This window comes from Bos indicus, chromosome 18 (assembly GCF_029378745.1).
Source record: "Bos indicus isolate NIAB-ARS_2022 breed Sahiwal x Tharparkar chromosome 18, NIAB-ARS_B.indTharparkar_mat_pri_1.0, whole genome shotgun sequence".
NCBI classification, from domain to species: Eukaryota; Metazoa; Chordata; class Mammalia; order Artiodactyla; family Bovidae; genus Bos; species Bos indicus.
In genome coordinates this window covers 13,808,865-13,835,257 of record NC_091777.1, presented here as the reverse complement: position 1 = coordinate 13,835,257, position 26,393 = coordinate 13,808,865, and the positions used below count along the sequence as shown (strand labels likewise).

The following is a 26,393-nucleotide window of genomic DNA, read 5'->3' as shown; positions in this document are numbered from 1 at the left end:
TTCAGAACCACCCAGGTGCTTTTGCTGGAAAGATGGCCCGGGGGAGTAACCCTCTCGTGGAGCTGTCAGAGGCAGTTGGGGAATCCCCGTAGGTGGGCTTCCTGCGGGGGAGGGTACTGAGAGCTGGATGGGCGGGGTCGGGCTCTCGCTGTCCACCCCCCATCCCCGACCCTGCCCCGGACAGCTGGTGCCCACTCACTGTGCTGGCCTTGAGCTCGTCCCCGTTCTCATCGTCAGACTCCAGCGCTACGGGCGAGGACCTCTGGGGCGGGGAGAAGGTCAAGTCCCAGCGCAGCAGCCGCGGCTCCGCCCTGTCCCCCAGCCTCAGGCTCTCCAGCCTCTGCACTGCGGGCTCCGCGCAGGGGGCCGGCCTGGCGTGCTCCTTGTTCTGGGACTTGGACCGCAGTCTCTGGGCCCCGAAGGCCCGGTCCTCGGGGCGGTGGTCCTCCCCGGGGCCCCGGCCGGCGCCCCCCTTGCTGTAGCGTCTTTTCGGGGGGTGCACGTCCTGTGCGTAGGAGTCCATCCTCAGCAGGGGCTTCATCTCCATCTCGTAGTTGCTCAGCTTCTCCTCGTCCAGCTCCAGCAGCTTGGGGCCCCCGGGGCCGGGGTTGCCAGCCCGGTGGTGGGAAGTCCAGGAGAACGTGGTGGGGGACTCCGTCCGCCGCTCCCGGGGCTTGGGGTTGCCGGACTGCTTGTGGCCCACGCCCCGGGTGCGGAAGTCATCGGCCGGCTGGCCGCTGCGGAGAACGCCGCTGCGGACGCCGCGGGAGCCTCCGGCCTTCTCCTCGGCCCAGCTGTTGCGGGTGTAGTCCCCTCCCCTGCCCTCCAGCAGCATCTGGATGTCCCCGCCCCGCTCCTCGTCCACCGAGACCTGCCGGGAGAAGTGGGCCATCTTGTTCCTCGCGGAGGGGGCTGGGGGTGGGGTGGCCGTGGGGCTGGCGGGGAAGCTCTGCAGGGGGCTGTCGTCGGGGGTCAGGTCCGAGGGGGTGGTGCCCTTGCGGTACAGCTCGGGGCTCTCCTGCTGCGGGGGCGTCCCCGTGGAGGTCACCTCGATGTCGTCGCTGGAAAGCTGATGCTTGGGCCGCTGGTACTCGAGCCCTGTGGCAGGGAGGAGACAGGTGCCGGCGGGCAGGTTACTCGGGGGGTTCTGTGCTCAGGCCCAGAGGGGACCAGGATTGGGCCAGGCAGCACTCACTGCCTGCCAGCGGGTGGCGGGGGGGCACAGAAAGTGGGAGGACAGTGTTCTCAAAGTCCCGAGGAGACCCCCATCCCCATCTGTGGGCACTTTTGAGGGTGACCGGATCAGGATGATGGGGTGGCCCCCAGCTGCAGAGGTGACCCGAGGTCCGAGAGTGCATCCCCAGGCTGCACCCCCATGTGTTCCTGCTGAGGACAGAGTGTCTTGTGCTGGGTGACCCTCCGCAAGGCAGGACGTGGAGTTTAAGTGACAGTCCCACTGCCCCTGCCCCATCCTGGGTCCTGGGGTTCTCCAGGCCGCTGTGAAGGTAGGACTGAGAGCAGAGCTCCAGAGGGTGGTCCCAGGACGGATCCGACCCCAGCACCTCAAGAGCCTCAAGTCGCTCTGGGAGACATGCATCTAGAGGAGTGACCCTGAGCTGCGTGAGGAGGGTGGCTGGTGGGCTGCCAGGACCTCAGCCTCGGCAGGCCCTTGGACCAGTCACCCCCCTGCTCCCGAGGAGGGAGGAGGGTCCCCGGTCTGGCTGACTCGAGGGGCTTCTAACTCCTTTCATCCGCTTCCCGCTCCGAGAGCACAGGTGGGCATCCCCTGAGTGTCTCCGAGCTTCACTGACCAGCTCGGCCACCAGCTCGGTCATGTGTGGCTGCTGATGTTTAAATGTGGACTGAAGAGCAGGCTAGGGGCTTCAGTGGTCACAGTTTCTGCGTGGCGGGCAGCCACCTGGTCGGGCAGAGCAGGGACAGAGTTTTAGAACAGCCCTGGGGGATGCGGAGCACACCGGAGTCTTGGGGGACAGGCAGGCAGGAGGGATGCAGTGGGCTGGCAGGGGGCTCTGGGGCACAGCCTGTGGGAGACGTCCAGGGACCCCAGCCGCGCGGACTCACCATTTTCCCGGTGCTGGAAGGAAGGGGAGAACTCTTTGGCAGTGATCCGGGCGATGCGCGCCTCCTCCTGGGCCTTCTGGGCCGCGGTGAGGGCTGCCTCCGCCTTGGCCCGGGAGTGGGAAGTCCTGGGTGGGGGAGACGGGAGGGCAATGAGGGCCCGGGATGGGCCAGGACAGGGTGCCCGACACCTCACTCACCCACACAGTCCCACCAGGGCCTCGGTGTCCTCCAGCCGCTGCGGGCACAGGGCAGGCCACACTCGAGAGCAGAACCTGGCCTGGGACGAGCCCAGTCCTGCCTGAGGAGTGTTCATCCTCCCCGGGTCCTGGCCACAGACTAGACCCCTGGCTGACTTGTCTCAGCCTCCAGGGGTGGGCTGGTCCTCAGTGTGGCCCTGACCAGAGACGGGGATTCTGGGGGTGGCTATTCCCTGATGGACAGGGCAGCCTGGTATGCTGCAGTCCACGGGGTCGCAAAGAGCTGGACATGACTGAGCGACTGAACTGAACTGAACTGATGCCACCGCCACCAGCGCTCAGAGTGGGCCGTGCTCCAGGTGGCCGGCCTGGAGTAGGAAGGGGCGGGACCCACCAGCCTGGCATAGAGAGTGTGCCAGGGCCCAAGGAGTGTGGCCTGCCTGCATACCAGCTCTGACCTGCCCCAGGTGACCGCTTAGCCTCTGTCCCACCCTGTGTGAAGGGCCCTCACTCAACCCAGCTGAGCCAAGAGCTGCACAGCTCCCGTTCCCAGGACACAGGCCAGGATGGGTTTGCTGGCCCCTGGCCCCCAGCCCAGCATTTCTTCCCCCCAGACCCTGTCCCGGCCACCACAGTGTCTCTGCAGGCTGGTGCCACCAACCCTGTGGACGTGGAGGAGACACACCCAGGGGGTCTGAGAAAACCTCCCAACGTGGGTGGGAGCCGTGGTCTCCAGGTGCTGAAAGAAGGCGAGGCCTGACTCCCCTTAGCACTCAGGGTGATGGTTCTCTGCAGTCACTTGGATTTGGTGATGGCACTGCCCTCATGTGGGGGCACAGGCCCAGCGTGGGGACCTCACACCCCAGGGTGGACACGGGAGCCACGACTCCAAACAAGCTTGATGTACGGCCCAGAAACTTCCAGAAGGACAGCCTCCGGCCCAACGCTTGGACCTGTCCCTCCCCAGCTGAGTCCGCATGAGACACCCTGGGGGCAGGGCTGGGTCACCCAGACGGAGGGTCTCACCTGCCTCTGGGTTCCACTTGTTCCTGCCTCCTGTCCTGGCTCCAGGGGCCTGCTTCCCAACCGCCAGTCCCCTGAGACGATTGCAGCCTGCCCCTCCAGGGGCCTGCTCCCTCCCCTGGAGCGCTCTGAGCAGCCTGGCCACACACCCCTCAGCGCCCATGGGACCCGCTCCATGGGTTCCACCTGGAGACCCCTCACTCCTTGTAAGCCACAGGGTTCTGTTTTTTTCAGAATGCCCCTGTGCTAACCAGGATGAGTTTACAGAAGAAAACAGGGTGTGACATACACAGAGAGTGTGCACGTCATCACGTGAGCAGGAGTGCAGGACCCAGAGCAGCCGCCTCCAGGCTCCCCCTGCCCGCCAGCCCGCCGCCTCACCTGGGAGCCGGCCGCTAAGACAGAATTAACCGTAAAAGCGCAGTGTTGGGGAAATTCTTCCCTTCCACACGGTTTCCGAACAACGGGGAAAGACAGAGTCCCTCAGTGTGGCTGCTGCCCGGGCCCCTCGGAGTGGAAGTGGAGAAGCAGCGCCCCGTGGACGATCCCTAGGGGAACCCGTGGTTGTCATCATGACAGACGAGGGGCAGGAAGCTTGGGGGGCAGCAGAGCCAGTAATGCGGGACCAATTTCGAACACGGAGCTCATCGGTTGTCATCAGTTGATAAGCCATGGCTGCAGCCCACGGGCTCCCGCGGGGTGTCCCCCACCTGCACCCCTGAAGGCACAGGGCGTGTCTGTGGCCCTCAGGGGCTGTCCCGTCCGCCCTGATGGGGGCACAGCTGGCCGAGGCCCGTGTTCACTTTGAGGACTGGCAGGGTTGCATCAGACCCGGCGAGGGCCACTGTGAGGCCCTGGCCGCCCAGGCCCATCTTGGGGCCAGAGCCCTGGGGACAGAGGGGCAAGAACCGAGGCAGGGTTTCCGGCCGCGGGGGTCCCATCCGGTGAGCCAGCTCCCCTCCACGTCTCCCCCTCCTTCTCTGCCCGTCTGCCGCATGGGACCCGGTGAGCGACCCCTTCATGGAAACCCCGACCTGGAGACCAGGGCACCCTGAAATCTTACTCGAAGTGCTCCACCTTCTTCCTCCTTCCCCTCAGCAGGGGCCCACAGTTTTCGTCTGACCCCGTGAGGCCCCACAGCCCCACACACGCTGGACTGGACCGATGGTCCAAGACTCACACCGTCTTGGACTGACGGTGTGACCTGGTTCCTGTAAGGCAGCTCCCGTAGCTGAGAGGGCTGCGGTCGGGGCAGGAGGCCAGCTCCCTTGGAACCTGCCCTTGGGCCGGGGCTTGCCTCAGCTGATGCTGCAGCTTCTCCAGAATGTGCCAGGGGCTGGCTTTTGTAGTAACACTTTATTGAGATATAACTCAGAGTGTGTGTGTATATATATATATATATATATATATATAATATATATAATAATGTATATATATATAATATATATGTAATAGTGTGTATATACATAGAACAGTGTGTGAATATATATATCGGTGTGTGTATATATAATTGTGTGTATTCATATATAATAGCATGTGTGTGTGTATAATAGTGTGTATGTATATATATAATAAGTAGTGCAGTGGTAAAGCGGAGAAGGCAATGGCACCCCACTCCAGTACTCTCGCCTGGAAAATCCCATGGACGGAGGAGCCTGGTAGGCTGCAGTCCATGGGGCCGCTAAGAGTTGGACACGACTGAGTGACTTCACTTTCACTTTTCACTTTCATGCATTGGAGAAGGAAATGGCAACCCACTCCAGTGTTCTTGCCTGGAGAATCCCAGGGATGGTGGGGGAGCCTGGTGGGCTTCCGTCTATGGGGCCGCACAGGGTCGGACACGACTGATGTGACTTAGCAGCAGCAGTGGTAAAGAATCTGCCTGCCAATGCAGGAGACGCAAGAGATGAGGTTCAATCCCTGGGTTGAGAAGATCCCCTGGAGGAGGAAATGCAACCCACTGCAGTATTCTTGTCTGGAGAATCCCATGGACAGAGGAGCCTGGTGGGCTACAGTCTATGGGGTCACAAAAGAGTCGGACACGACTGAGCACACATCCACACACACATGTATATAGTAATGTGTGTGTGTCTATATAACAGTGTCTGTGTATACACATTAGTGTGTGTATATTGTATGTTAGTGTATTATTTAATAGTGTGTGTATATATATATGTATTGTGTGTATATAATAGTGTGCATGTATATACTGTAGTGTGTATATATAAAATCGCATGTGTATCTGTAATAGGGTATCTATAACAGTGTGTGAATATGTATAATTGTGTGTATATCTACAATAGTGTGTGTGTATGTATAAATATAATAGTATATGTATATATATAAAAGGGCTTCCCTGGTGGCTCAGTGGCAAAGGATCCGCCTGTCAATGCAGGAGACGTGGGTTCAGTCTCTTGGGTGGTAAGAGCCCCTGGAGAAGGAAATGCAACCTACTCCAGTCTTCTTGCCTGGAAAATCCCATGCTTAGAGGAGCCTGGCTGGCTAGAGTCCTTGGGGTCACAAACGAGTCGGACATGACTTAGTGACTAAACAACAATATGTATGTAACAGTGAGTGTCTGTATAATACATGCACATGTGTATATGTGTGTGTATATGTATGTATCTGTAACAGTGTGTGTGTATATATAACACTGTGTATCTATAATAGTGTGTGTCTATGTGAGTTTGTATATATAACAGTGTCTGTATACATATATATAGTTAAGTGAAAGTGAAGAAAGCAGAGCTGCCCAGTCATGTCCGACTCTGTACGACCCCATGGACAGTAGCCCACCTGGCTCCTCCGGCCATGGGATTTTTCAGGCAAGAATACTGGAGTGGGTTGCCATTTCCTCCTCCAGGGGATCTTCCCCACCCAGGGATTGAACCTGGGTCTCCTGCACTGCAGGCAGACTCTACCATCTGAGCCACCAGTGAAGCCCATATATATATATATACACACACACGCACACACACACACAATATGTATATATAAAAATGTGTGTATATATAAAATAGGGTGCATATATAATTGTATATAATAGTGTGTATCTATAATAGTTTGTGTATATATGTGTTTATAATAGTGTGCATGTCTATAATACTGTGTCTATATAATAGTGTGTGTCTATAAAATTGTATCTATATAATAATGTCAGTATATATAATAGTGTATCCATATAATAGTGTTTGTATCTATATAATAGCGTGTGTATATATAATAGTGTGTATACCATATCTAAAATAGATAGCCAATGGGAATTTGCTGTATGGCTCAGGAAACTAAAACAGGGGCTCTGTATCAACCCAGAGGGGTGGGATGGGGAGGAAGATGGGAGGGAGGTTCAAGAGGCTGGGGATATATGTATACCTATGGCTGATTGATGCTGAGGTTTGACAGAAAACAATAAAATTCTGTCAAGCAATTATCCTTCAATTAAAAAATAAATACAAAAACTGTATATATACATTAGTGTGTGTATATATGTGTGTGTATATATACATGGATATATAGTATATATATTATATACACACAACTATTGTATATACACCCACTATTATATATAAAATACTGTGTATCTGTGTAACAGTGTTACAGTGTGTTGTATATAATATATATGTAATAGTGTGTGTGGAAGATCCCCTGGAGGAAGAAATGGCAGCCCACTCCAGTTTTCTTGCCTGGAAAATCCCATGGACCGCAGAGCCTGGTAGGTTACCATCCATGGGGTCGCAAAGAGTCGGATACGACTGAGCGACTTCACTTTCACTTTTATACATATAATAGTGACTATATACACATAATATATACATATATAACTCGCCCATCTGAGGAGTACAATTCGGTGGTTTTAGTCCATTTGTGGAGCTGTACTACAACCACTGCAGTCAATCTTAGAATCTTCTACCCACCCCCAAAGACGCCGCTCCCTCTATCAGTCACCCCCATCTCCCCCAGAGCCTCCCCACCAGCCCTCGGTGGTCAGCAGGGTTCCCTCTGTGGACGTTTCATGCATGTTTGAGTTGACCGAGGGAGACGCACGTCACAAGGGCGCCGCCTGGGAGGTTGCGGGGCAGGGGTGTCCGGCACGTCCACAGGCCACGCAGCCACCACCCCTGTCCAGTGCCGGGACCTTCGCACCAGCCCCAAACAGCTGCCTCCCCAGGGCAGTCACTCCCACCTGCACCCCCAGCCCAGCACAAGGGGTCTGAGCCTCAGTTCAGCCCCTCCCATCGCTGCATGGAGACGGTGACCCCCTCCTGGGTGGAGTGGCGGGGGGAGTCCCAGGGCTGCTCCTGGGGTCTGAGTGGCGTGCCGCCACCACCCTGTGCTGTCCCTACTCCCGGGGACCCGGGGTCGTCACCTGGCTAACGAGTGTCCCCCAAGCCGGTACGCTGAGCCTCCTGAAGGCCCTCAGACGTGACGTCGGGACGGGCCTGGCCCCCAAGTTGAGTGTGCTCCTGTCATAGACAATGGAACCCTGAGAAGTAAACGTGTCCGGGTTGTGAGCCGAGCAGTGGAAGCGCCTCAAGCGAGGAGGCTGCAAGGACAGGAGGGTGGGGACAGGGCTCGTGTGTCTCCAGGTGTGCCTGTTATTGGAGCGGGTGCCTCGAAGCCCTAAGAGTTCCAGGGACAAGGTAGGTGATTAAATCGTTACTCCCACTGGGGGTTGGAAGCAAAGAAAAAAGTATGGGAGACCCTGTATGTTCACGTCACTCCAGAAAGCAGGTTTGCTTATCCCCAAAACCATGCAATAGGAGCAGGAGACATACCCTAAAACAGCAGAATGGTGGTGGCACGAGACCCGCTCCCTGCCCAGGGGGCTCAGGCAGTTACTGATTCCTAGGACGTGTTCATTAAAGCTGTAAGGAAAAGGCGACATGATACTGAAGCCTGGGATGATGTCCCATTTTTAGCATATGTTACCACCTTTTCGCTCATTTCCAATGCCTCACAACAGTCCTGGATTGACCAAGCAGGGACAAGAAGACTCCCCTGCCCAACCTGGAGGAGAAGCTGATGATGGAAGCCTGATGCCTACTCAAGAATGAGGAAGAAGGTGGTCTTTTTCTCCTCCCCAGTTTTCCTTTGACTATAGAGCTGTAGCCCACCTTCTCGTCCACCCACCTGTAAGCCTCACAAGCTTCCTGTTCTAATAAGCGGCTTCTTATCTATGGTGTTGTGTGCTCGTGCGCGGATGCTAAGTTGCTTCAGTCGTGTCTGGCCCTTTGTGACCCCATGGACCGTAGCCCACCAGGCTCCTCTGTCCATGGGAATTCTCCGGGCAAGAACGCTGGAGTGGGTTGCCAGGCCCTCCTCCAGGGGATCTTCTTGATCCAGGGATGGAACCCGAATCTCTTGTGTCTCCTACATTGTCAGGTGGGTTCTTTACCACTAGTGCCCCCTGGGAAGCCCTATCTATGACTTTGCCTCTTGCTAACTTCTTTCCATGCTGAGCAGGCTGATGCATGAACAGACAGTGGGGTATTCTAGGGTCAGGAAGAAGGAAGGATGCGGGCTGAGCACAGAGAGGGTGCTGGAGGGCCCGGGCCGGGGAAGGACTCTGAGCTCCCCGGGGCCCAAGGCAGGCTTGAAACAGCATCGATCCCATTCAGGGGGTTTGCGGGACAGAATTAAAGCCTCGGCTCAGGAGAGAGGTGGCCAGCCTGGAGGAAGCGTCTTGGCTTCCAGGCTTCCTCAATGTAGGATGGGGAGCCACACAGGCTGAGTCCAGTACTAAGTGTGGAAGGCTGGAATGACCCAGCGACCAGCACTGTGGGCCCGGAGGGGACAGTGCACGTCCGAGTAGGTTTGGTGACTCCACGTCGACACCCCTCCCCTCCCTCCAGGGAGCATCCCCTGACGCCCGCTAACGGCAGGTCCCCACACTCACTGTGACAAATGCCGATGCTGGAGCCCAGGGATGGGGCGGCAGGAAGAGGGCCTCAGGGGAGCGTGGGCAGGGCAGGCCCCTGGGGCAGAGGCAGGGCCAGACTGCGGGCCATGGGGGATGTGGCACAAGGAGGGTTTGTGCGCTGTGAACTAGTGGGGCTGCTGGTCCGTCATTAGAGGAACGACGTGAACCTTACTGTATCAGCGCCCACCTCGAAGAACTCAGTGCAAATCCCCCCAGAGGTCAGGCCAACAGGCGTCACCTAGCGCATCTCTGCACACACATCCTGTGTAAACACTCGTGTGCCATCCCCCCTGTCCCAAGGGAGACGTGGCTCAGACATGACAGCAGCTCTGGGGATGGGCTCATCCAAGAGGCTGATGGAGGCCCAGCTTTCATCAGGCCCAGCGTGATGGGCTGTTTCCCTGTTTATTCTGAGCCCATGGAACTAAGAATAAGCACCTCCTGCCCACCCTCTCGGGAGGCCCGGCTGGACGGCGGGAGCTGGGTGCCCATCCTCAGACAGCCACCTTGGCCTGGCCTCAAAGCCAGCGTGGTGGGTGTGGCTGAACCCCGACCCCCATATCCAGCCCCCTTCATGGTCTATTTGGTGAACACCCCCTCGACCGGAGGCTCCCAGAGAGGAGGTCCCACTGTTCCCGCCTGCTCGGGAACACACACACGCACACACACCCGCCGAGAGGGAGGGATGAGAGACATCCCAGAGGGGCCGCGGTCTGGTTCCTGCAGCTTTGCTTAGTAAAAACACACGGACATTAATCCCCCAACATCATACGTATATTTACACATATACGTTCACACATATATAAAAAGAACACGCTGCGGCAACCCTAAAATAAAATTAAATCAAGCAACTGCATTTAATAGAGAAGAAACCTCCCAAGGCATCGCGAAGGTTCCCCGGAAGTGAGACATTCAGGGCTCTCGGCTGGCAGTGAGGTGATGGCCCCCATGGGGACCTGCCCGCTGGGATGCTGAGCAGGGGTCGGGCCGGCACTGTGAGCCGGCTGGGGAGTGCTGGGTCCCCACCACCTGGCAGGTCCACCTGGTGCCCTGCACCTCTGCCCCCTGTACCCCAGCTCCCAGAGAGGAGGGCTGGGCGTTCCCGCCAACCAGGGGGACACCACCTCCCAGACACAGGGCTGCACAAAACAAGGCCAAAGGTGCATCAGACGGATGGACAGATGGGTGGGGCGTGCAGTGACCTGCCTGGGTCCCCTCGAGCTCTGTCCATCTGGGAACTGGCAATGTCACCTTATTTGAGGGTGGGGTGTGTGTGATAAAACCCCAAATGGCCAAGCCCCTCCAAGTGTCTGACTCAGCAGGTCTGGGCGGGCCTGGGAACCTGAGCTTGTCTGCAGCCAGCCCTCTGCCCCCAGCTGACACTGCAGTGAACTGGTTCGACGTGTTCCCACACCCCAGACTGAGGCGTGCCCACCCCCAGGGCTGCCCCTGGCCGCCCAGCTTACTGTCTGCTCAGGAGGAGGTGTGTGGTCCCACTCGTGGCCACCAGCCCCCCTCCCCAAGTCCAGGCTTGACCTTCTCATGCCCGGATTCAATTCAGCACTTGTTGAGCGCCTGCTGTGTGCGTGTGGGGATGCCCAGGGTTCAGGGGTCCTCTACACACTGTCGTGGGCCCTGTTGACCCTGGAAGCTGGCTGGTTTCCACACCTGTGATGACCCTGAGGTCGGTGTGTGGGTCACTCCTCAATGACCAGTCAGGAGACTGAGGCACCGGGATCTGGCGCGCTCTGGGGCTCAGGGCGGGCGACAGGTACACACGCTTCTCCAGCCAGTGAAGGACCGTCTTTCAGAGGTGGAGATGTGCCTTGAGCACCTTCAGGGGGAAGGCGCCAAACAGAAGCCAGGTGTTAGGGCTCCCACCCACCCCACTCCTCCTCCTGACGGCCTTCTTGAGGGCCCCCAGGAGCCTCTGGAGCCCACCCACATGTGATTCCAGCCGGGATGGCCAAGCTGAGCATGAGGCCCTCGGTGCCAAGGGCTCCTCCACGGGTCCAGGAAGAGGTGTTCTTGGCCCAAGGAAGAAGGATCGTGGCCCTGCCCGCCTGACAACCTGGGGCCCTGCCCTCGCTGCCCAAGGCCACGACCAAGCTCCACGTCCATCTCTCATCCCCACGGCCCCTGCCCTCTGGCCTTATACTGTCCTCCCAGCAAGTCTCCCTGCAGACGGCACCTGACCTCGTCACCACCACCTCCTCCCTCTGGTTTTATAACGGTTTAACTGAGGTCGATCCATGTCCCTCCATGACTGCCTTCAAGGGCTGTCTTCTCATGTATGGCATCCCCTCCCCAAACCTCTGTAAGGGCGCTGTCCTTGGACTCAGACCACCCCTATCTAGGATGACTACGTCTCCAGACCCTCACTCTGGTTGATCTGTTCCCCAAAGAGGGCTGCGCTGGGTCTCCAGGGTGTCTGCAGGTGGAGGTGACTTCTCAGGGGTACCACTCAGCCCACCCTGGTGGGTGGGATGTCAGGCTGGGGACACGGGGCGGAGGAAGGGCAGGTGCCCCACTGTCCCTCCAGCCCCAGCCCCACCAGCCCCCACCCCGGCCACAGGATCTCTTCTTTCTAACCGTTGTGAGCAAGGCCGCCCCCTGCCTGGAGGAGGGCAGAGCCAGACCTGTATCTGTCCCCACCTGCACGTGGCCTGAGGAGTGTGGGCATCTCTAAGGGCAGAATCCAGGGCTTAGTTCCCTTGAAGAGAGGCTGGTAGGCAAGCCAGAGTCGAGGGGAGAAAGAAGGGGAGACAGAGGCGCACAAGCCTTCCTTTCATAGGCAGGGCCCGTGCAGTAACCCTTTGCCTTCGCATCATTAGGTCCTTGCTAGGGCTTCCAGCCGAGGAGCAGTGCATCCCTATAGATGGAAATATGCAAGGCTGTGTGTACACCAGTGAGAGCGCAGTCCCAGGCATGGACGCTCCCCCAGGACGACTGGGCTAAAGGCAGGTGGCTGAGCCCTGAGCCCCGAGTGGGCAGACACAGCAGAGAGGCCCCCCGCACTGCGTCGCCAGGAGACAGGGTGGGGCAGTCAGGCCCCTGAGCAGCTGGGCTTCGTCTCCTTCTGACACTTCAAGGTAACGGTAAGGTGGAAGGGAGGAGCTGGGCCCTGTTTGAGTAAAGGTAAGGAGGCCATATATTTCTCATTCCCAGGGTCAAGGAGATCTCCCAGACTACACATGTGCGGAAATCAGAGGAGGGAGGAGTGTCAGACCATAATATGTCCCACCAACCTCCCAAAACCCTCGTGCTGGAATCCATCTTGGGTAAAAGATGCACGTATCTGGGAGGGCCCTGGGTCAGATCGAATATGGACACGAAGCCAGACAATGCGAGATGACTGGCCAGAGAACACCTGGAAACTGCCCGCCATGTGAGCATTTAAACCATCTCCCAAAGTGCAAGACTCCCTGAGCCTGCCCACATATCCTTCTTCATGTTTTACTTATAATAAACATTCTACCTGTTTCACAAACTTTCCTTCTCTTTGCTGAACATTTTCTTCAAAGAAGAGAAGACCTGGAGACCCACTTCTAGCTGCCAGTCTCTGGTGGTCTAGTGGCTAGGATTCGGTGCGCTCACCTCCAGGGCTCGGGTTCAATTCCCCGTCAGGGAACTCAGATCCCACTTCAAGCCGCTGCAAGCTGTGGCCACCCTCCCTTCAGCCCCATGGCCCCTTGAAGTCGGCAAAGCCCCCATCTCACAGACAAGACAACTTGGGGCCCCAGGGGTGGAGAGGCTTGCTCGGGGTCCACAGGGGTGGTACAGAGCCCAGGGTGCGTGGGATAGGCCAGGGGAGGACCAGACTCCCGACCCCTCTGAACAGAAGCCGCATCCAGGGCCTCATGTGGCCCCATCAGCTGCTCGCTGGCTCCCCATTCAGGACTGCCCTCATGTCATCTCTCCCTGTCCACACCTTCGGGCCACAGAGGAGAGCAGAGACGGGGCAGAAAATGGAGAATGGAGGCTTTTTCACTAGGAGAGGCGCCGACCAGAGCCTGCTGGCTGATGGGGACTCCGACGGTGCCAGCCAGGAGCCAGGCTGTGGCGAGCACCATTGGGGGGGCATCAAATCCCCACATGACCCAGCTCACAAGGGAGAGAACCGAGGCAAAGGAGACCCAGCATCACCCTCAGGGCAAGCGTGGCTCTCAGCCCCCACGGCCAGGTGTGTTACAGAGAATACTCGTATGTTGTAGACATTGAGAACACGTGTGTGCTGACTTGTGTTCCCCCAAATATACACGCTGAAGCCCTAAGCTGGGCACCCTCGAGTCTTTACTGAGGTCATCGAGTTAAAATGAGGTCACTTGGGTGGCCCTGATCCAGTTTAAACCCTTAAACCCTGATGACCGGTTTAAGAGAGACCAGCACACACACAAAGAGGGAAGGCCACGTGAGGACGCAGGGAGGGGGGAGGGTCTACACGCCAGGGAGAGACGCCCCCAAACCAGCCTGCCCAGAACTCGATGCCAGACGTCCGGCCTCCAGGACTGGGAAGGAATAAACCTGCCATCTGAGCCCCCGTCCAGTGCCTCAGTCCATCCACACAAGTAAGGCAGGGGGCCGGCAGGATCTTCAAAGATGACTCAAGTCAAAAAAGGACAGTAGCTGGGACTTCCTTGGTGGTGCAGTGGTTAGGACTCCACGCTCCCAATATGAGGGGCCTGGGTTCAATTCCTGGCTGGGGAACTAGGTCCCACAGGCCGCAACTGAAGATGCTGCACATTTACGGCTCAGTGCAGCCAAAAAAGCAAACAAACAAAAAACAAGCCAGAATAAAACAAGGCCCTTATTGCAGCTATTTTAATGGCATTTTCTACTGAAGCCAGGAAACTGGTAAGGGTCTGTACTGCCTGAATCCCACCTGAGGCCCTGAAAAGGGTCTTTCATCTGGTCAGACCCAGTTAGAGCGTCTAAGATGAGCAGCCCAGAAAACCAGGGAACATTCTGGATCAAACTGCGACAGCTGGCCTCTCTTCCTCCTGTCATATTTCCCCACTTCCCCCTCCACCTCTTTTTTTTCTATTAAAAAAACCTTCAAAGGAAGAGAAAAGAGAACTCAAAATGATGAAGGAACTGCCGTCCAGTGCCCCAGCAGGTCCAGCGAGGCTGACTCACAAAGCACAGAGCAGACGGGGGTCAAGATGCCGCACAGAGGGACGTCCGGCCCCAGCGCTGAGACGAGAGGGGGCGGGGGAGGCCCTGAGGTCACGGGTCTGACGCTGAGACCCCACCCGGTGAGCAGCCTTGGGGTCTGTAGGAGATCCTGGGGCTGCAGTAACAAGTGACCACCAACTGGGGGCTTAAAAGAGAAACCTATTCTCTCCCAGTTCCAGAGGCCGGAAGTTCACACCCCGAAGCCCTGGAGAGCTGTTCCAGGCCTCCCTCCCGGTTCCTGCAGGGCTGGTGGTCCCTGGCAGTCCTTGTCATGGGGCTGCGCCGGTCTCTGCCTCCATCTTCCCGTGGCCTCTTCCCGTGTCTGTGTCTCTCCTTGTCTGCCTCTTATAAAGACACTCATCATTGGATTTGGGCCACCCTAAGCCAGAATGATCCCGTGTCAAAATCTTTAATTACATCTACAAAAACCCTTCTTCCCAATAAGGGCATGGTCTAAGGTTCCAGCTGGACAAGTCTTCTGGGGTCCAGCATCTAACCTACTGAAAGGTACTGCTGTCACTGTTCAGTCATGTCCGACTCTCTGTGATACCATGGGCTGCAGCACGCCAGGTTTCCCTGTCCGTCACTATCTCCTGGAGTTTGTTCAAACTCATGCCCATCCAGTTGGTGATGCCATCCAACCATCTCATCCTCTGTCACCTCCTTCTCCTCCTGTCTTCAGTCTTTCCCAGCATTAGAGTCTTCTCCAATGAGTTGGCTCTTCACATCATGTGGCTGAAGTATTGCAACTTCAGCTTCAGCATCAGTCCTTCCAATGAATATTCAGGATTGATTTCCTTTAGGATTGACTAGTTGGATTGCCTTGCTGTCCAAGAGATTCTCAAGAATCTTCTCTGACACCACAATTTGAAAGCATCAATTATTCGACACTCAGCCTTCCTTATAGTCCAACTCTCACATCCATACGTGACTACTGGAGAAACCACAGCTCTGACTATACAGACCTTTGTCAGCAAAGTAATGGCTCTGCTTTTTAATATGCTATCTAGGTTTTTCAAAGCTTTTCTTCCACGAGGCGTCTTTCAATTTTGTGGCTGCAGTCACCATGCTACAGATGAGTATAGTCCTGTAGTCACTATAGGGTATTAATTCTCCACTTCTCTGAAACCTTTGATCTCAGGCCAAAATAACTCCCAGAAAGTGACCCCCCCCCCGCCGCAACTTGCCCCTCTGAGAGCAACCCAGGTTTCCCAGGACCCTCATCAATTCCCAAGAAGGTATGATGGGGGTGAGTGTTGGCATCCAGGCTCCATCCACCTCCTTCTCCATCTGGGGCATGTTATGCCTCTCTGGGTCTCAACTGAAAAAGGTACAGTAACAAGGATCCTGTGGGGTCTCAGTAAAGGTTCCTGAGACAGGGCGTAGATGGCACACAGCTCAGTTTTCCTTTTTAGTGGGTATTTCATAGACGAGGTTTGCACGGTGGGTAATTTACATATCATAATTATGACATAATAACTTCTCCTATTTAACGGTGCAGTTCAATGATATTCAGGGTACTTAGTCCTGTAACTGTCACCATAACCGGATTTTACATTTTCAGCACCACTAAGAAATCTCATGCCCATTAGCGCTCACGGCCGTTCCCGGGCTCACGGCAGCAGCCAGTCTGCTGTTCTGTTGTTGTTTTGATGGAAGTATTTCTCTGGGGAGGAATTAAGGGCCGGCACTGGCAGGGGAAGGGCGGCTGTGTTTGACTGGGTGCAGCTGAGGGGGTGGGAGACCGGGGGCAGGGCCTCGCTGCAACCCTCTTCCTGCTCTTCATGGTGCCTGGCCACTTCTGAACTTCCTTTGTTTTGGACAGTTCCTTTCTGAGTTAGAAAATACAACAAACTCTGTGGATGGCAGAAACCAACGCAATACTGTAAACCAATTATCCTCCAATTAAAAATAAATACATAAAAAAAAAAACACCAAACTCTAGAAAACCACCCTCCTGGATCAAAAGAGGAAACGGCAGAGAGGAGGTATAAAACTCAACCCAGACACAGACACGCCCTCCCACGGCAGGGCCCCGTCACCGCCAGACACCCCCTGGGAGAGCAGGGCTCGCTCGTCCCCTCGCTCCAGGTGGGCTGACAGCCACGCGCTGGACACGTGGGGGCACCAGGGACTCCGAGCACAGGGGGAGGACCCGCCCTGAGGAAGTGGGCGGCCTGATGGGGAGGCTGGTTTGGACACGACCACGGAGCAGTGTGCGCTGGCCGTACTCTGGAGTGGACATGGGTCTTCCCGAAGCCTGAGAGGAAGGAGCTGGCCAGGCAAACAGTCCTGGGATGAAGTGGCAGCGGGGTTCAAGGCCCGGGGGCAGGGGAGCAGGCTGTTTGCTGGAGAAGCTGGGGAGGCTGATGTGGGTGTCTGCCTCATAGTGGGGCAGTGGGACCAGCCCGGAAGATGTAGGTTTAAAAATCTTCCAGTGCCCGGCTATTGTGGCTGGATGCTCTCTCTTTAAAAAAAAAAAAAAAAAACACAATATATACATACACAAACACACACACACACATATGTGTGTATATATAGAAATGTGAGTTCTTTTTTTAAAAAAGGTTTAAACAAAAACTGTGGAGAATGAGTGTGAATTCCCCTTCCACCCTCCCCATCTACTCAGCTCCACAGTGCTGAGTAGACAGCGGCTCTGTTGTGTCTGACTCTTTTCGACCCCATGGACTGTAGCCCACCAGACTCCTCTGCCCATGAGATTCTTCAGGTAAGAATACCGGAGTGGGTAGCCATTCCCTTCTCCAAGGGATCTTCCCGACCAAGGGATGGAACTCGAGTCTCCTGCGTTACAGGCGGATTCTTTAGCACCTGAGCCACCAGGGAAGCCCCCAGCCCCACAGTAACTACTATTAACTCTGGCCGACGCCCTTCCAGCTCTCTTTCTACATAAAGGGATCCCTTGCTTCTCCAAAGTTCACTTTATGCCACTTTGTTTTTAGGAAAAACCTACATTCATCCCTGTTTTCCATCATTCATATGAGAAGAGAGGAAAACTGAAAACAGAGTTCAGGGCTGGCTGTGCGGCGAGAGGGGCCAAGCCCCTTCCCAGGGAGCCACAGCCAGAGTCTCAGCATCAGCCGCTGGCACTGTGACCTCCATCGGAATCTGTGGGGTTTTCTTAAAAAATATAATTGGATTTATTTATTTGTTTTGGCTGTGCTGGGTCTTTGCTGCATGGGCTTTTCTCTAGTTGCGGCGAGCAGGGGCCACTGTCGAGTTGGGGTGGGAGGGCTTCTCACTGCGGCGGCTTCTCCTGCGGTGAAGCACAGGTCTAGGCACTCGGGCTTCAGTAGTTGTGGCTCACGGGCTTAGTTGCTCTGTGGCGCATGGGATCTTCTGGAGCAGGGGTCGATCCCGTGTCTCCTGCACTGGCAGGCAGATTCTTTACCACTGAGCTGCCCGGGAAGCCCCTGTGCTTTGCCTGGACTTTCTTGTGCATCTGAGAGCCAGATGTGCCCCGAGGTCCTTGTAGTTCAGTCGCTCAGTCGTGTCCACCTCTTTGTGACCCCACGGACTGAAGTCCTACTTCTTTGCTTCACATCATTCCAGCTCAGGAGAGAGTTCATACATGTGCTCTGCTTTTGGATAGCGGGGGAAACCCACACGTACAGGCACGCTCGTTTGAATACAACTGGGGTCACACTCCACGTACTATTTCCTGAGACTTGCTTTTGCCTGTCGCATGTCACACACATTTCAACGAATGAGTTCCCCGTGGTTTTCCACACTGTTTCTGAAGCCTGTACAGGCTCCCACGCTAGGAAGTCTGGACGCCGGCACCACCCCTGCCCCCGACCTGGTTCTGCCTCTCGCCTCTTCTGTTGTCTGCCTTCCACTGTGTCTTGGACATTGTTCCACACCAGCAAACGCAGGCCTTTCTTGTTCTCTTTCGTGGTTTTTGAGCCAAACACACTGGGCCTGCCCCACGGACAGATGGGTAGGCTGCTCTCTACTCAGTTTTTTTTTTTTTTTTTACAAATCAAGGGCCAGTGACATCCTTGTGCCTTTGGTACTGACACACAAATCCACCTTCAGGACACGTTTCCAGAAGTGTGGCTGCCCATTTCCCACATCTCCAATTCAGTGGGACACTTTTTTTTTTCCTTCCCAAGCTGACAGATGAAACAATATTATACCCTTGTAGTTTGAACCTGCACTTTGGTTATTAACAGTGAGGGTGGGTTTGTTGTTCATTCAGGACCGTTTGTAAAGATATGTTGAGGCTGCCAGCACCATCCCCTCTCCCCATTTAACAGGTGAGAACACCAAGGCCTCTGCAGGTAGGGCCCTGCTGGTACTGCTGGTGCGTTGACAAGCCCACCTGTGTCCTGAGCTGGGCAAGCCCAGAGAGAAGGGCCATGATCAAGGGGGTGGGGGTGGGGCTGGAGGTGGGGAGAGGCACACCCTAGTTGCCACGGCAACCCACAGGCTCTGCCGCTCATTAGAAACTCGTCTCTTGAAGAGTTGATTTTCCACCATCATCTCTCCCTCCTTCCCGCCACCTCCCTCCAGGCTGCAGTCTATGTTTAGAGCGAGCACCCCCCTTCTCCTCCCGCACCCCGCACCCCAAGCCCCCGCACACCAGGAATAGCAGGCGAGCTGCCGCCCCATGAGTAGCCTATATTCCCACCCAGCGAGGGGGAGACGGCTGATGCCAGCACTACCTTCCAGCGGGCAGGCCGCATCTGCCAGGGGTTGTCTGTGTGCCCAGACAGGGTGGGGGCCAGGGAGAGGGCTGGGCAGGGGTGGGACAGAGGGAAGGGGACCAGGGTAAGGCCCCATGGAATCCACAGTCACTTAAAACCCAGTTAAAAAAAAAAAATTTTTTTTTTAAAACCAGTTTAAAAGGAAGCAGGTCCCTGCCCTCTTTGGTTTGCCTACTTACTGCTTGAAACTTGAAATAACTCAGTTGTGTTCAGTTTCACAAGGCACCAGACTGTCCACATCTGGACTGGGCCCAGGACTCTGGCCCCCATGGCTCTCCAAGAACCCTGAGGCAGCCCGCCCCGTCGCCCACCAAATTTCTGTGACCCGGCTTAGCTCAGCGTGGCCTGTGTGCCCAGCCCGACATCCCCGGTCCCACGGAGCAGCAAGCAGTGGCGGGACATGGGCCCCTTAACAACACTGGCCACACTGTGGGACTGGAAGGGCAGGCAGGGCCCGGAGAGGTCAGGGGGCAAGCGGCCGCAAACTTGCCCCTGGGATAAAGGACAAGACCTACACACTGTCCCATCGAACTGCACGGAGTTAACACAGATGCCAAGGATCAGGCATGTCAAGATGGTGACGCTGAGCATCAGGGCCCTTTGGGGTCGGGGACCCAGATGACCACTCTACCTACAGCCCACCCAGTGCCCTGCTTACCCCCGCGGCCCCCTCTGTGATGGCAAGACTGCGTCCTGACTCCAGGAGGGCCAGGACCCGATCCCACTGGCCCTGGGATCTCTTGATCAAAGTCACTTCTGTGGGGAAGTCCTTCCTGCACCCCCCACACTTTCCCCTTGGCACTCAGGGACCAGATCCTGTTCCTGCCTCAGCGCGGATGCTCCGTGAGCAGCATCTTCCTTCTTCCTGCCAAGTACCAAGGACAGCGGCAGGGGCCAGACCGGCCCCACCAGGCATCCGGGGACTGAACAGATGGTGGATGGATGGTGCAGGTGAGTGATTCTCCAGGAACACTGGCTCCCCAACCCTGCCCCATCCCAGTCCCTTGAGAATGGCTGTGCCCGTCTCCGGCGTCTGTCTGGGGCACAGAGGTATCTCAGGAGACACTCTCCTGCTGAATGAGCGGATGGAAAAGAGGGTGTAACGGCATGGCCAGTCGGGGGATGGCGCTGTGGGTGAGGGGTGGGCCTTCGTCCAGGGTCCACCCACGGATCCAGCACCTGGCCATTCACACAGCAGAACCCACGGGCGCTGCTGGCTGGTTGATAAACAAAAACCAGGCCAGGTGGGCCACGTGTGCCCAGGCCTGCGGGCCGGCCCTGCACTGAGATCCTGTGGGTGGAACCTGTGGGCTCCCTCCTCCAGGCCTCAGTTCCATGAGGAGTGGAGACAAAGGCTGCTCAGAGGTGGTGCCAACTTTCTGCCAGGTCCCTCTACCTGGGCCCCCGTGGGTGCAGCAATCACCCACCCGTGCCCATTCGGAACCGCCACTGGTGACCCCATCACTGCTTTTGCTCCTGCAGAGTGACAGCGAGCTCGATCAGGGCCGCAGGCTTGTAGGAACTGGCTGCCAGTGGTGGGATGGGCCTCGTTCAGTCCCTGACTTGCTGTAGGAAGCCCCCACAGTCCAGGAAGGGCTGAGCTATGCTGGTGAAAAAGTCAGTCGCTCAGTCGTGTCCAAATCTTTATGACCCCACAGACTGTAACCCACCAAGCTCCTCTGTCCATGGGATTCTCCAGGCAAGAATGCTGGAGTGGGTAGCCATTTTCTTCTCCAAGGGATCTTCCTCACGCAGGGATCAAACCCAGGTCTCCTGCATTGCAGGCGGATTCTTAACCGTCTGAGGCACCAGGGAGCTGTGCTGGAGGCAGAGCTAAAGGAACAACTCCCACAGCCTCCTAGACACAGGGCTGGGCTCCACATGTAGCTGGATTCTTGCTGTGTGATGCTGGCCCCCCATTTCCTCCGATGTTTGTTCCTTGTCCTCCCTCCGACTGCTCCAGGTCCTCTGCCTGCAGTGGCACTTCCTTCAGGAAGTCCTCCAGGTCTCCACCAGCTTCTCTGAGCCCCAGAGCCCCTAAACATAAGCTCCTCAGCCAGAGTGAGCACACGAAGGCCCCTGCAGGGCCGGGCACACGGTCGTGCCCTGGATCAGCTGCCGGTCTTGCCACGAACGTCATTAATCCTCCTCCCTCTGCGCCATCCAGCCTGCCCCCCTCCCCTGGGCTGGCAGCTCTCAGGCATCCGGCCTACCGGTCCCAGCAACCCGACGCCCTGCACTTTCCATGTGGCATCCATCCCAGTGGCTGGTGTGAGGATCACCCCGCTTTACAGAGGAGGACGCTGTGGCCCAGGGGAGGTTGATAAGCTGCTTCAGGTGACAGACGGGGCAGAGGGTAAGATCCTGCCCGCTGAGCTCAGGTGCCCGCTCCTCCCACTCTGATGAAGCTCCAGTCTGGGCACAGGCTTCTGTCTAACAGTAACCAGTCTCTCCTTTTCTTTTTTCAGCATCTCCCAAGTCAGGTGTGGGTGGAACAAGACACCTGGTCTGGGCTCGGAGCCCCACCCTGCAGGTGAGCATCCTGGATCAGGAATCTACTCACTGACCTGACATTTCCTGCAGGTGTACAGGGGGGACCAGGGGCTTTCAGCCAATTCCACCCGGGAGGACCCAGGGTGGACCCCGACCCTGGACTGCAGACGTCCCTCGTCCTATGGGACATGAGGCGGTAGACGCCAGCAGCACCTCAAGGCTCTGCGTCCAGCTGGAGAATCTGGGGGAGATTTCATAACTAATCATCAGTTCTCCAAAGGCACAGCTGCGCGGGCTTAAGCTCGCGGGACCTCACAGAGGATTAATGAGATGTTTGTAAAAACTCTGGAGCTCCCTGGAGGCCAGATCCCCGGCGAGTGCTAGAAGCAGGCAGGAGGAACCCTGCCCAGCGGGGTGGCCCAAGGGGGTGGGGGCTCGGAGGCCTGGTCCCAGGGGAGGAAGGGGAGGAGATGGCACTGGCGTCTAGCTCTTAAGTCGGTAATCTGAGGGCACAAGGGGCTCAGCACTGGCCACGAAAGATCTCTTTAGAGATTGAGCCCCAGTCACTGCCAGGGAGGGAAGGACAAGACCTTGCCCCCTCCATCGGCTCTTCCGACTCTCCCTGGATACTGGGCAGGGCCAGCCTGACAGGTCACTGTTCGTGAAATGAAACCCCCAGCCCTCACACAACAGAAAGGGAGAAGTTATCACCTCCTCTATGAAATTAAGCAGGATGAAGGCTCAGCTGTGCTCACCAGCTCCCCACCCAAGTCCCACCAGTGGGGCCCGGATTTGAGATCGACCAGAAAGGGTGTGAGCAGGCACCTCACCTCCAAACACCTGTAGGAGGGGTGGGGCTCGATGGGACCCCAAATCCTGGTGTCCACATCAGAGAATGCAGCATGGTGCTGGAGCAAGGCTGCCCCCAAGTGCCAGGTCAGCCCCGGCCAAGGCCCAGCTCTCAGGCGTTCAGGCAGCAAATGTGGGGAGTCTGGGTGGAGACCAGGACTTCCTGGAGGAAGTGCCACTGCAGGCAGAGGACCTGGAGCAGTCAGAGGGAGGACAAGGAACAAACACTGGAGGAAATGGGGGCCAGCATGCTCCGCTCACCGATGCACAGCCAAAGAAAAGAAACACCCAAAGCAGGATGGACAGAGCCTGAACACTCCCCTGGTGGGCCAGTGCCTGTGGAGCCAGAGGGTGGTGTGACACTTGGACACAGAGTCAGAGGCCCCTCTTAGGGCGGGCACTGCCACTCACAGCCCACCAGCCAAATCCAGCTGATGCCTGGAGCTGAGAGTGGGTTTTGCGTTTTCAATGATTTTAGGAAAAATGACTTCCTCACTTGCTCCTTGGAAGAAAAGCTATGACAAACCTAGACAGTGTATTAAAAAGCAGAGATGTTACTTTGTCGACAAAGATCCATACAGTCAAAGCTATGGTTTTCCCAGTAGTCATGTATGGATGTGAGAGTTGGACCATAAAGAAGGCTGAACACCAAAAAAATGATGCTTTTGAACTATGGTGTTGAAGAAGACTCTTGAGAGTCCCTTGGACTGCATGAGGATCCAACCAGTCCATCCTAAAGGAAATCAGTCCTGAATATTCATTGGAAGGGCTGATGCTGAAGCTGAATCTCCAATACTTTGGCCACCTGATGCGAAGAACTGACTCGTTAGAAAAGACCCTGATGCTGGGAAAGATTGAAGGCGGGAGGAGAAGGGGACATCAGAGGATGAGCTGGTTGGATGGCATCACTGCCTCAACGGACATGAGTCTGAACAAACTCTGAAAGATGGTGAAAGACAGGGAAGCCTGGCACACTGCAGTCCACGCGGTCGGAAAGAGTGGGACACGACTGAGCAACCGAACAGCAACAACGGCGGTCCAGTGCTAACACTCCAAGCTCCGACGGAGGAGGCCCGGGTCCCATCCCTGGTCAGGAAGCTAGATTCCACGTGCCGAAACCCAAACCCAGAGCAGCCAAATAAATAAGATAAAAATAAATAAATATTTTTTTTAAAGAAATAAAAAAAAAGAGAGATGATTCTATGACAGGGAGCTCAGGGCCACCAAAGCCTAAGATATTTACTGTCTCATCCTTTACGGAAAAGCATGTCGACACTGATGGAGGGGAACTTTGCAGGCCAAGGACTCACACCACTCCAGCTCCGAGGCCCTGAGATGGAGGTGCCTGGCTCAGGAGCCCAGCTGTCACCACCCAGGACCAGGAGCGGGTTCTCCACGCAGGTGTGGGGGTAGTGGTTCATGGGCTGCCTGGGGTCAGGGCCAACCGTTAGATCTAACCTCAAAGCCGAGGACGGAGACACGATGACCCACCTGCCAACTGGGGACGGAACACTCTGGACAAGAGACAAAGTACTTTGAACAGCCTCAGGAAATGGAGGAGTGTGGATGTGGTCGCCAGGGTGAGCTGGGCCGGGCGGGATGCGGCAGAAACTGGACTCGGGCAGGCAGGTGCAGGTAGGGGACAGTTTTAGAGGCTGGTGAGTGGACCAGCCTGTATCCCATCCCCTCTGCTCCCAGCTTGGAGCCACAGGGGAAGGCGTGGTGAGAGCTTAGCGTCAGGGGCTCACAGGAGACCATTCCCACAGCGGTCAGGGATCAGCCTATGGTCATTATCATGGACACAACCTCACAGCAAGGCCCAAGCTCAAGGCCCAGGGAGGAAGGGGTCTCTACCCCAACCAGCAGGTGGGAGAGACCACAGCCCTTGCCAGCCCTGACCTGGCTTCTTGGACCAGCCCCTGAGGTGAGACAGGAGGTTCCAGGCAGGCCCACGGTCCATGGCGGGGTTCCCTGAGAACTCCCTGGGGAAGAAGGGTCTAGTCTGACCACTCGCAGTGAGCCCCTTACCTCCCACTGAAGACAATGCCTGTCGGCACCTGCCCCTTGTGGGTATAGACCCAAAAGAACTGAAAACAGGGTCTCAAAAGGATATCTGCACACCCACATTCACTCCAGGATTATTCACAACAGCCAAAACGTGAAGTGACCCACATGTCCATCAATAGACTCGTGGATAAACAAAACGTGGTTCATCCACACAGCGGAGTATCATTCAACATCAGAAAGGAGGATTCTGACACACATCACCACGCGGATGTACCCTGACCTTAGGCTCAGTAAAATAAGCTGGATGCAACTGTACAACTCCACTTTCGTGAGGTTCCGAGAACCACCAGGCTCACACAGAGAGTAGAAGGGCTGTGGCTGGGAGCTGGGGAGGGGGCTGGGGCTGGAGAGGGGATTGGGAAGGGGCTGGGGAAGGACTGGGGATCCAACTCTTTCGTCTCCTGCATTGGCAGGTGGATTCTTTACCACTATCACTACCGGGGAAGCCCATACATATGGTGGTGCTACTGGTCAAGAATCTGTTTGCCAACGCAGGAGATGCAAGAGACGCGGGTTCGATCCCTGGGTCGGGAAGATCCCCTAGAGTAGGAGATGGCAACCCACTCCATTGTTCTTGCCTGGGAAATCCCATGGACAAAGGAGCCCGGCAGACTACAGTCCATGGGCCACAGAGAGTTGGACACGACTAAGTGACCTAAGCACAGCATGTTATGTATGTTTTACAAAAATTTTTTACATTAAAAAAAAAAAAAGTGCTGCAGGCACCAAGGGCCAGAGAGGGTGAGCAGCTCACTCTGGAGAGCTTCATGTCCACAAGTGGGAGCCCCGGTCCGCTCCCACAGCCCCTCCTGGTGTTCCTCCCAGCCCCTGCCCAAACCCACAACAGACGGTCTGGATCACTAACAAGGCCCTTCCATTGAGCCCAGACTTGGCCTCAGAATCCTTCTCAACCCGGAGCCCAAGGTGGCTTCTGCCCATCAGACAAGGTAGGGGGTGGTGCTCACCCCAGGGCCTCACAACTCATGCAGTCCAGCACGAGGCCCCAGACGCAGGGCAGGCCATCTCAGGCCTTGGCTGGGCCCCCTGGCTGGCCAGATGCCTCCTCCAGAGCCAGTGATGATCGAGGTCACGGCCACGGTGGCACCCTGCCTGTGATCGCGCCCTTGTTCAGCTACTTCACACAGTTACTGGGCCTGTCAAGTCTCCTGCCGGGCAGACAGCTAACAAGGGCACGTTCAGTCGGAAAGGGCAGGAGCCGGGCTGTGGGGGGGCAGATGCCGCACTCCAGGCCGGCAGCCAGCAGGGCTCCCAGCTGCCCGCCCACCAGGCTGGGGTTCAGACTCCCATAGACTCTGCCAGCAGCCGCCCAGCAGCTTGTCCAGCTTCCCCACAGTGGAAACAGGGAGCACAGCCCTGCTGCACCCTACCTCACTGCCACCAGCGCCCACCATTTGGGGTCAAGGGCAAGTCCCCTTCTCACTGTCCTCCCTGTGCCCAGGGTCTGTGTCAGAACCCACAGGGAGAGACAGAGGCAGAAGGAGACACAGAGATGGAACCCCTGTCCCAGTGCTTTTGGGAAAAAGGCAAACGGCAAACACAGAACGCTCCAGCCAGATGTCACGTTTGGGGTTCAAATCATGGCCCTGCTGTTGAATAGCTGTGACCCCCAGGAGGGGACTTTCACCCACTCTTGCTCACTCGTGAAGTATTTGCTGAGTATCTCCTCAGTGCCAGGTTCTCATCTGGCCTTGGAGATGCCAGTCAACAAACAGGCAGCACCCTGCACCCAAAGAGCAAGAGTCTGGGGCAGGTGGGGTGGAGGAAGCCAGGTTCCACCTCCCTAATGTGGGCAACACAGTGCCCGAATCCTGGGGCTCAGGGGAGGCTGCACAGAAGAGT

The 26,393-nt window shown here is 56.5% G+C and overlaps 1 protein-coding gene across 1 annotated transcript in view; it reads right to left on the bottom strand.

The window, feature by feature from the left end:
• Window positions 1-26,393, bottom strand: part of JPH3 (junctophilin 3) — a 76,653-nt gene that overhangs the window by 3,153 nt on the left and 47,107 nt on the right. The window contains exons 3-4 of the mRNA XM_019980308.2: window positions 2,083-2,207; window positions 200-1,098 (exon numbers count right to left, since the gene is read on the bottom strand). Coding sequence (XP_019835867.2) covers window positions 200-1,098; window positions 2,083-2,207 — 1,024 coding nt within the window. The remainder of the gene's footprint in view (window positions 1-199; window positions 1,099-2,082; window positions 2,208-26,393) is intronic.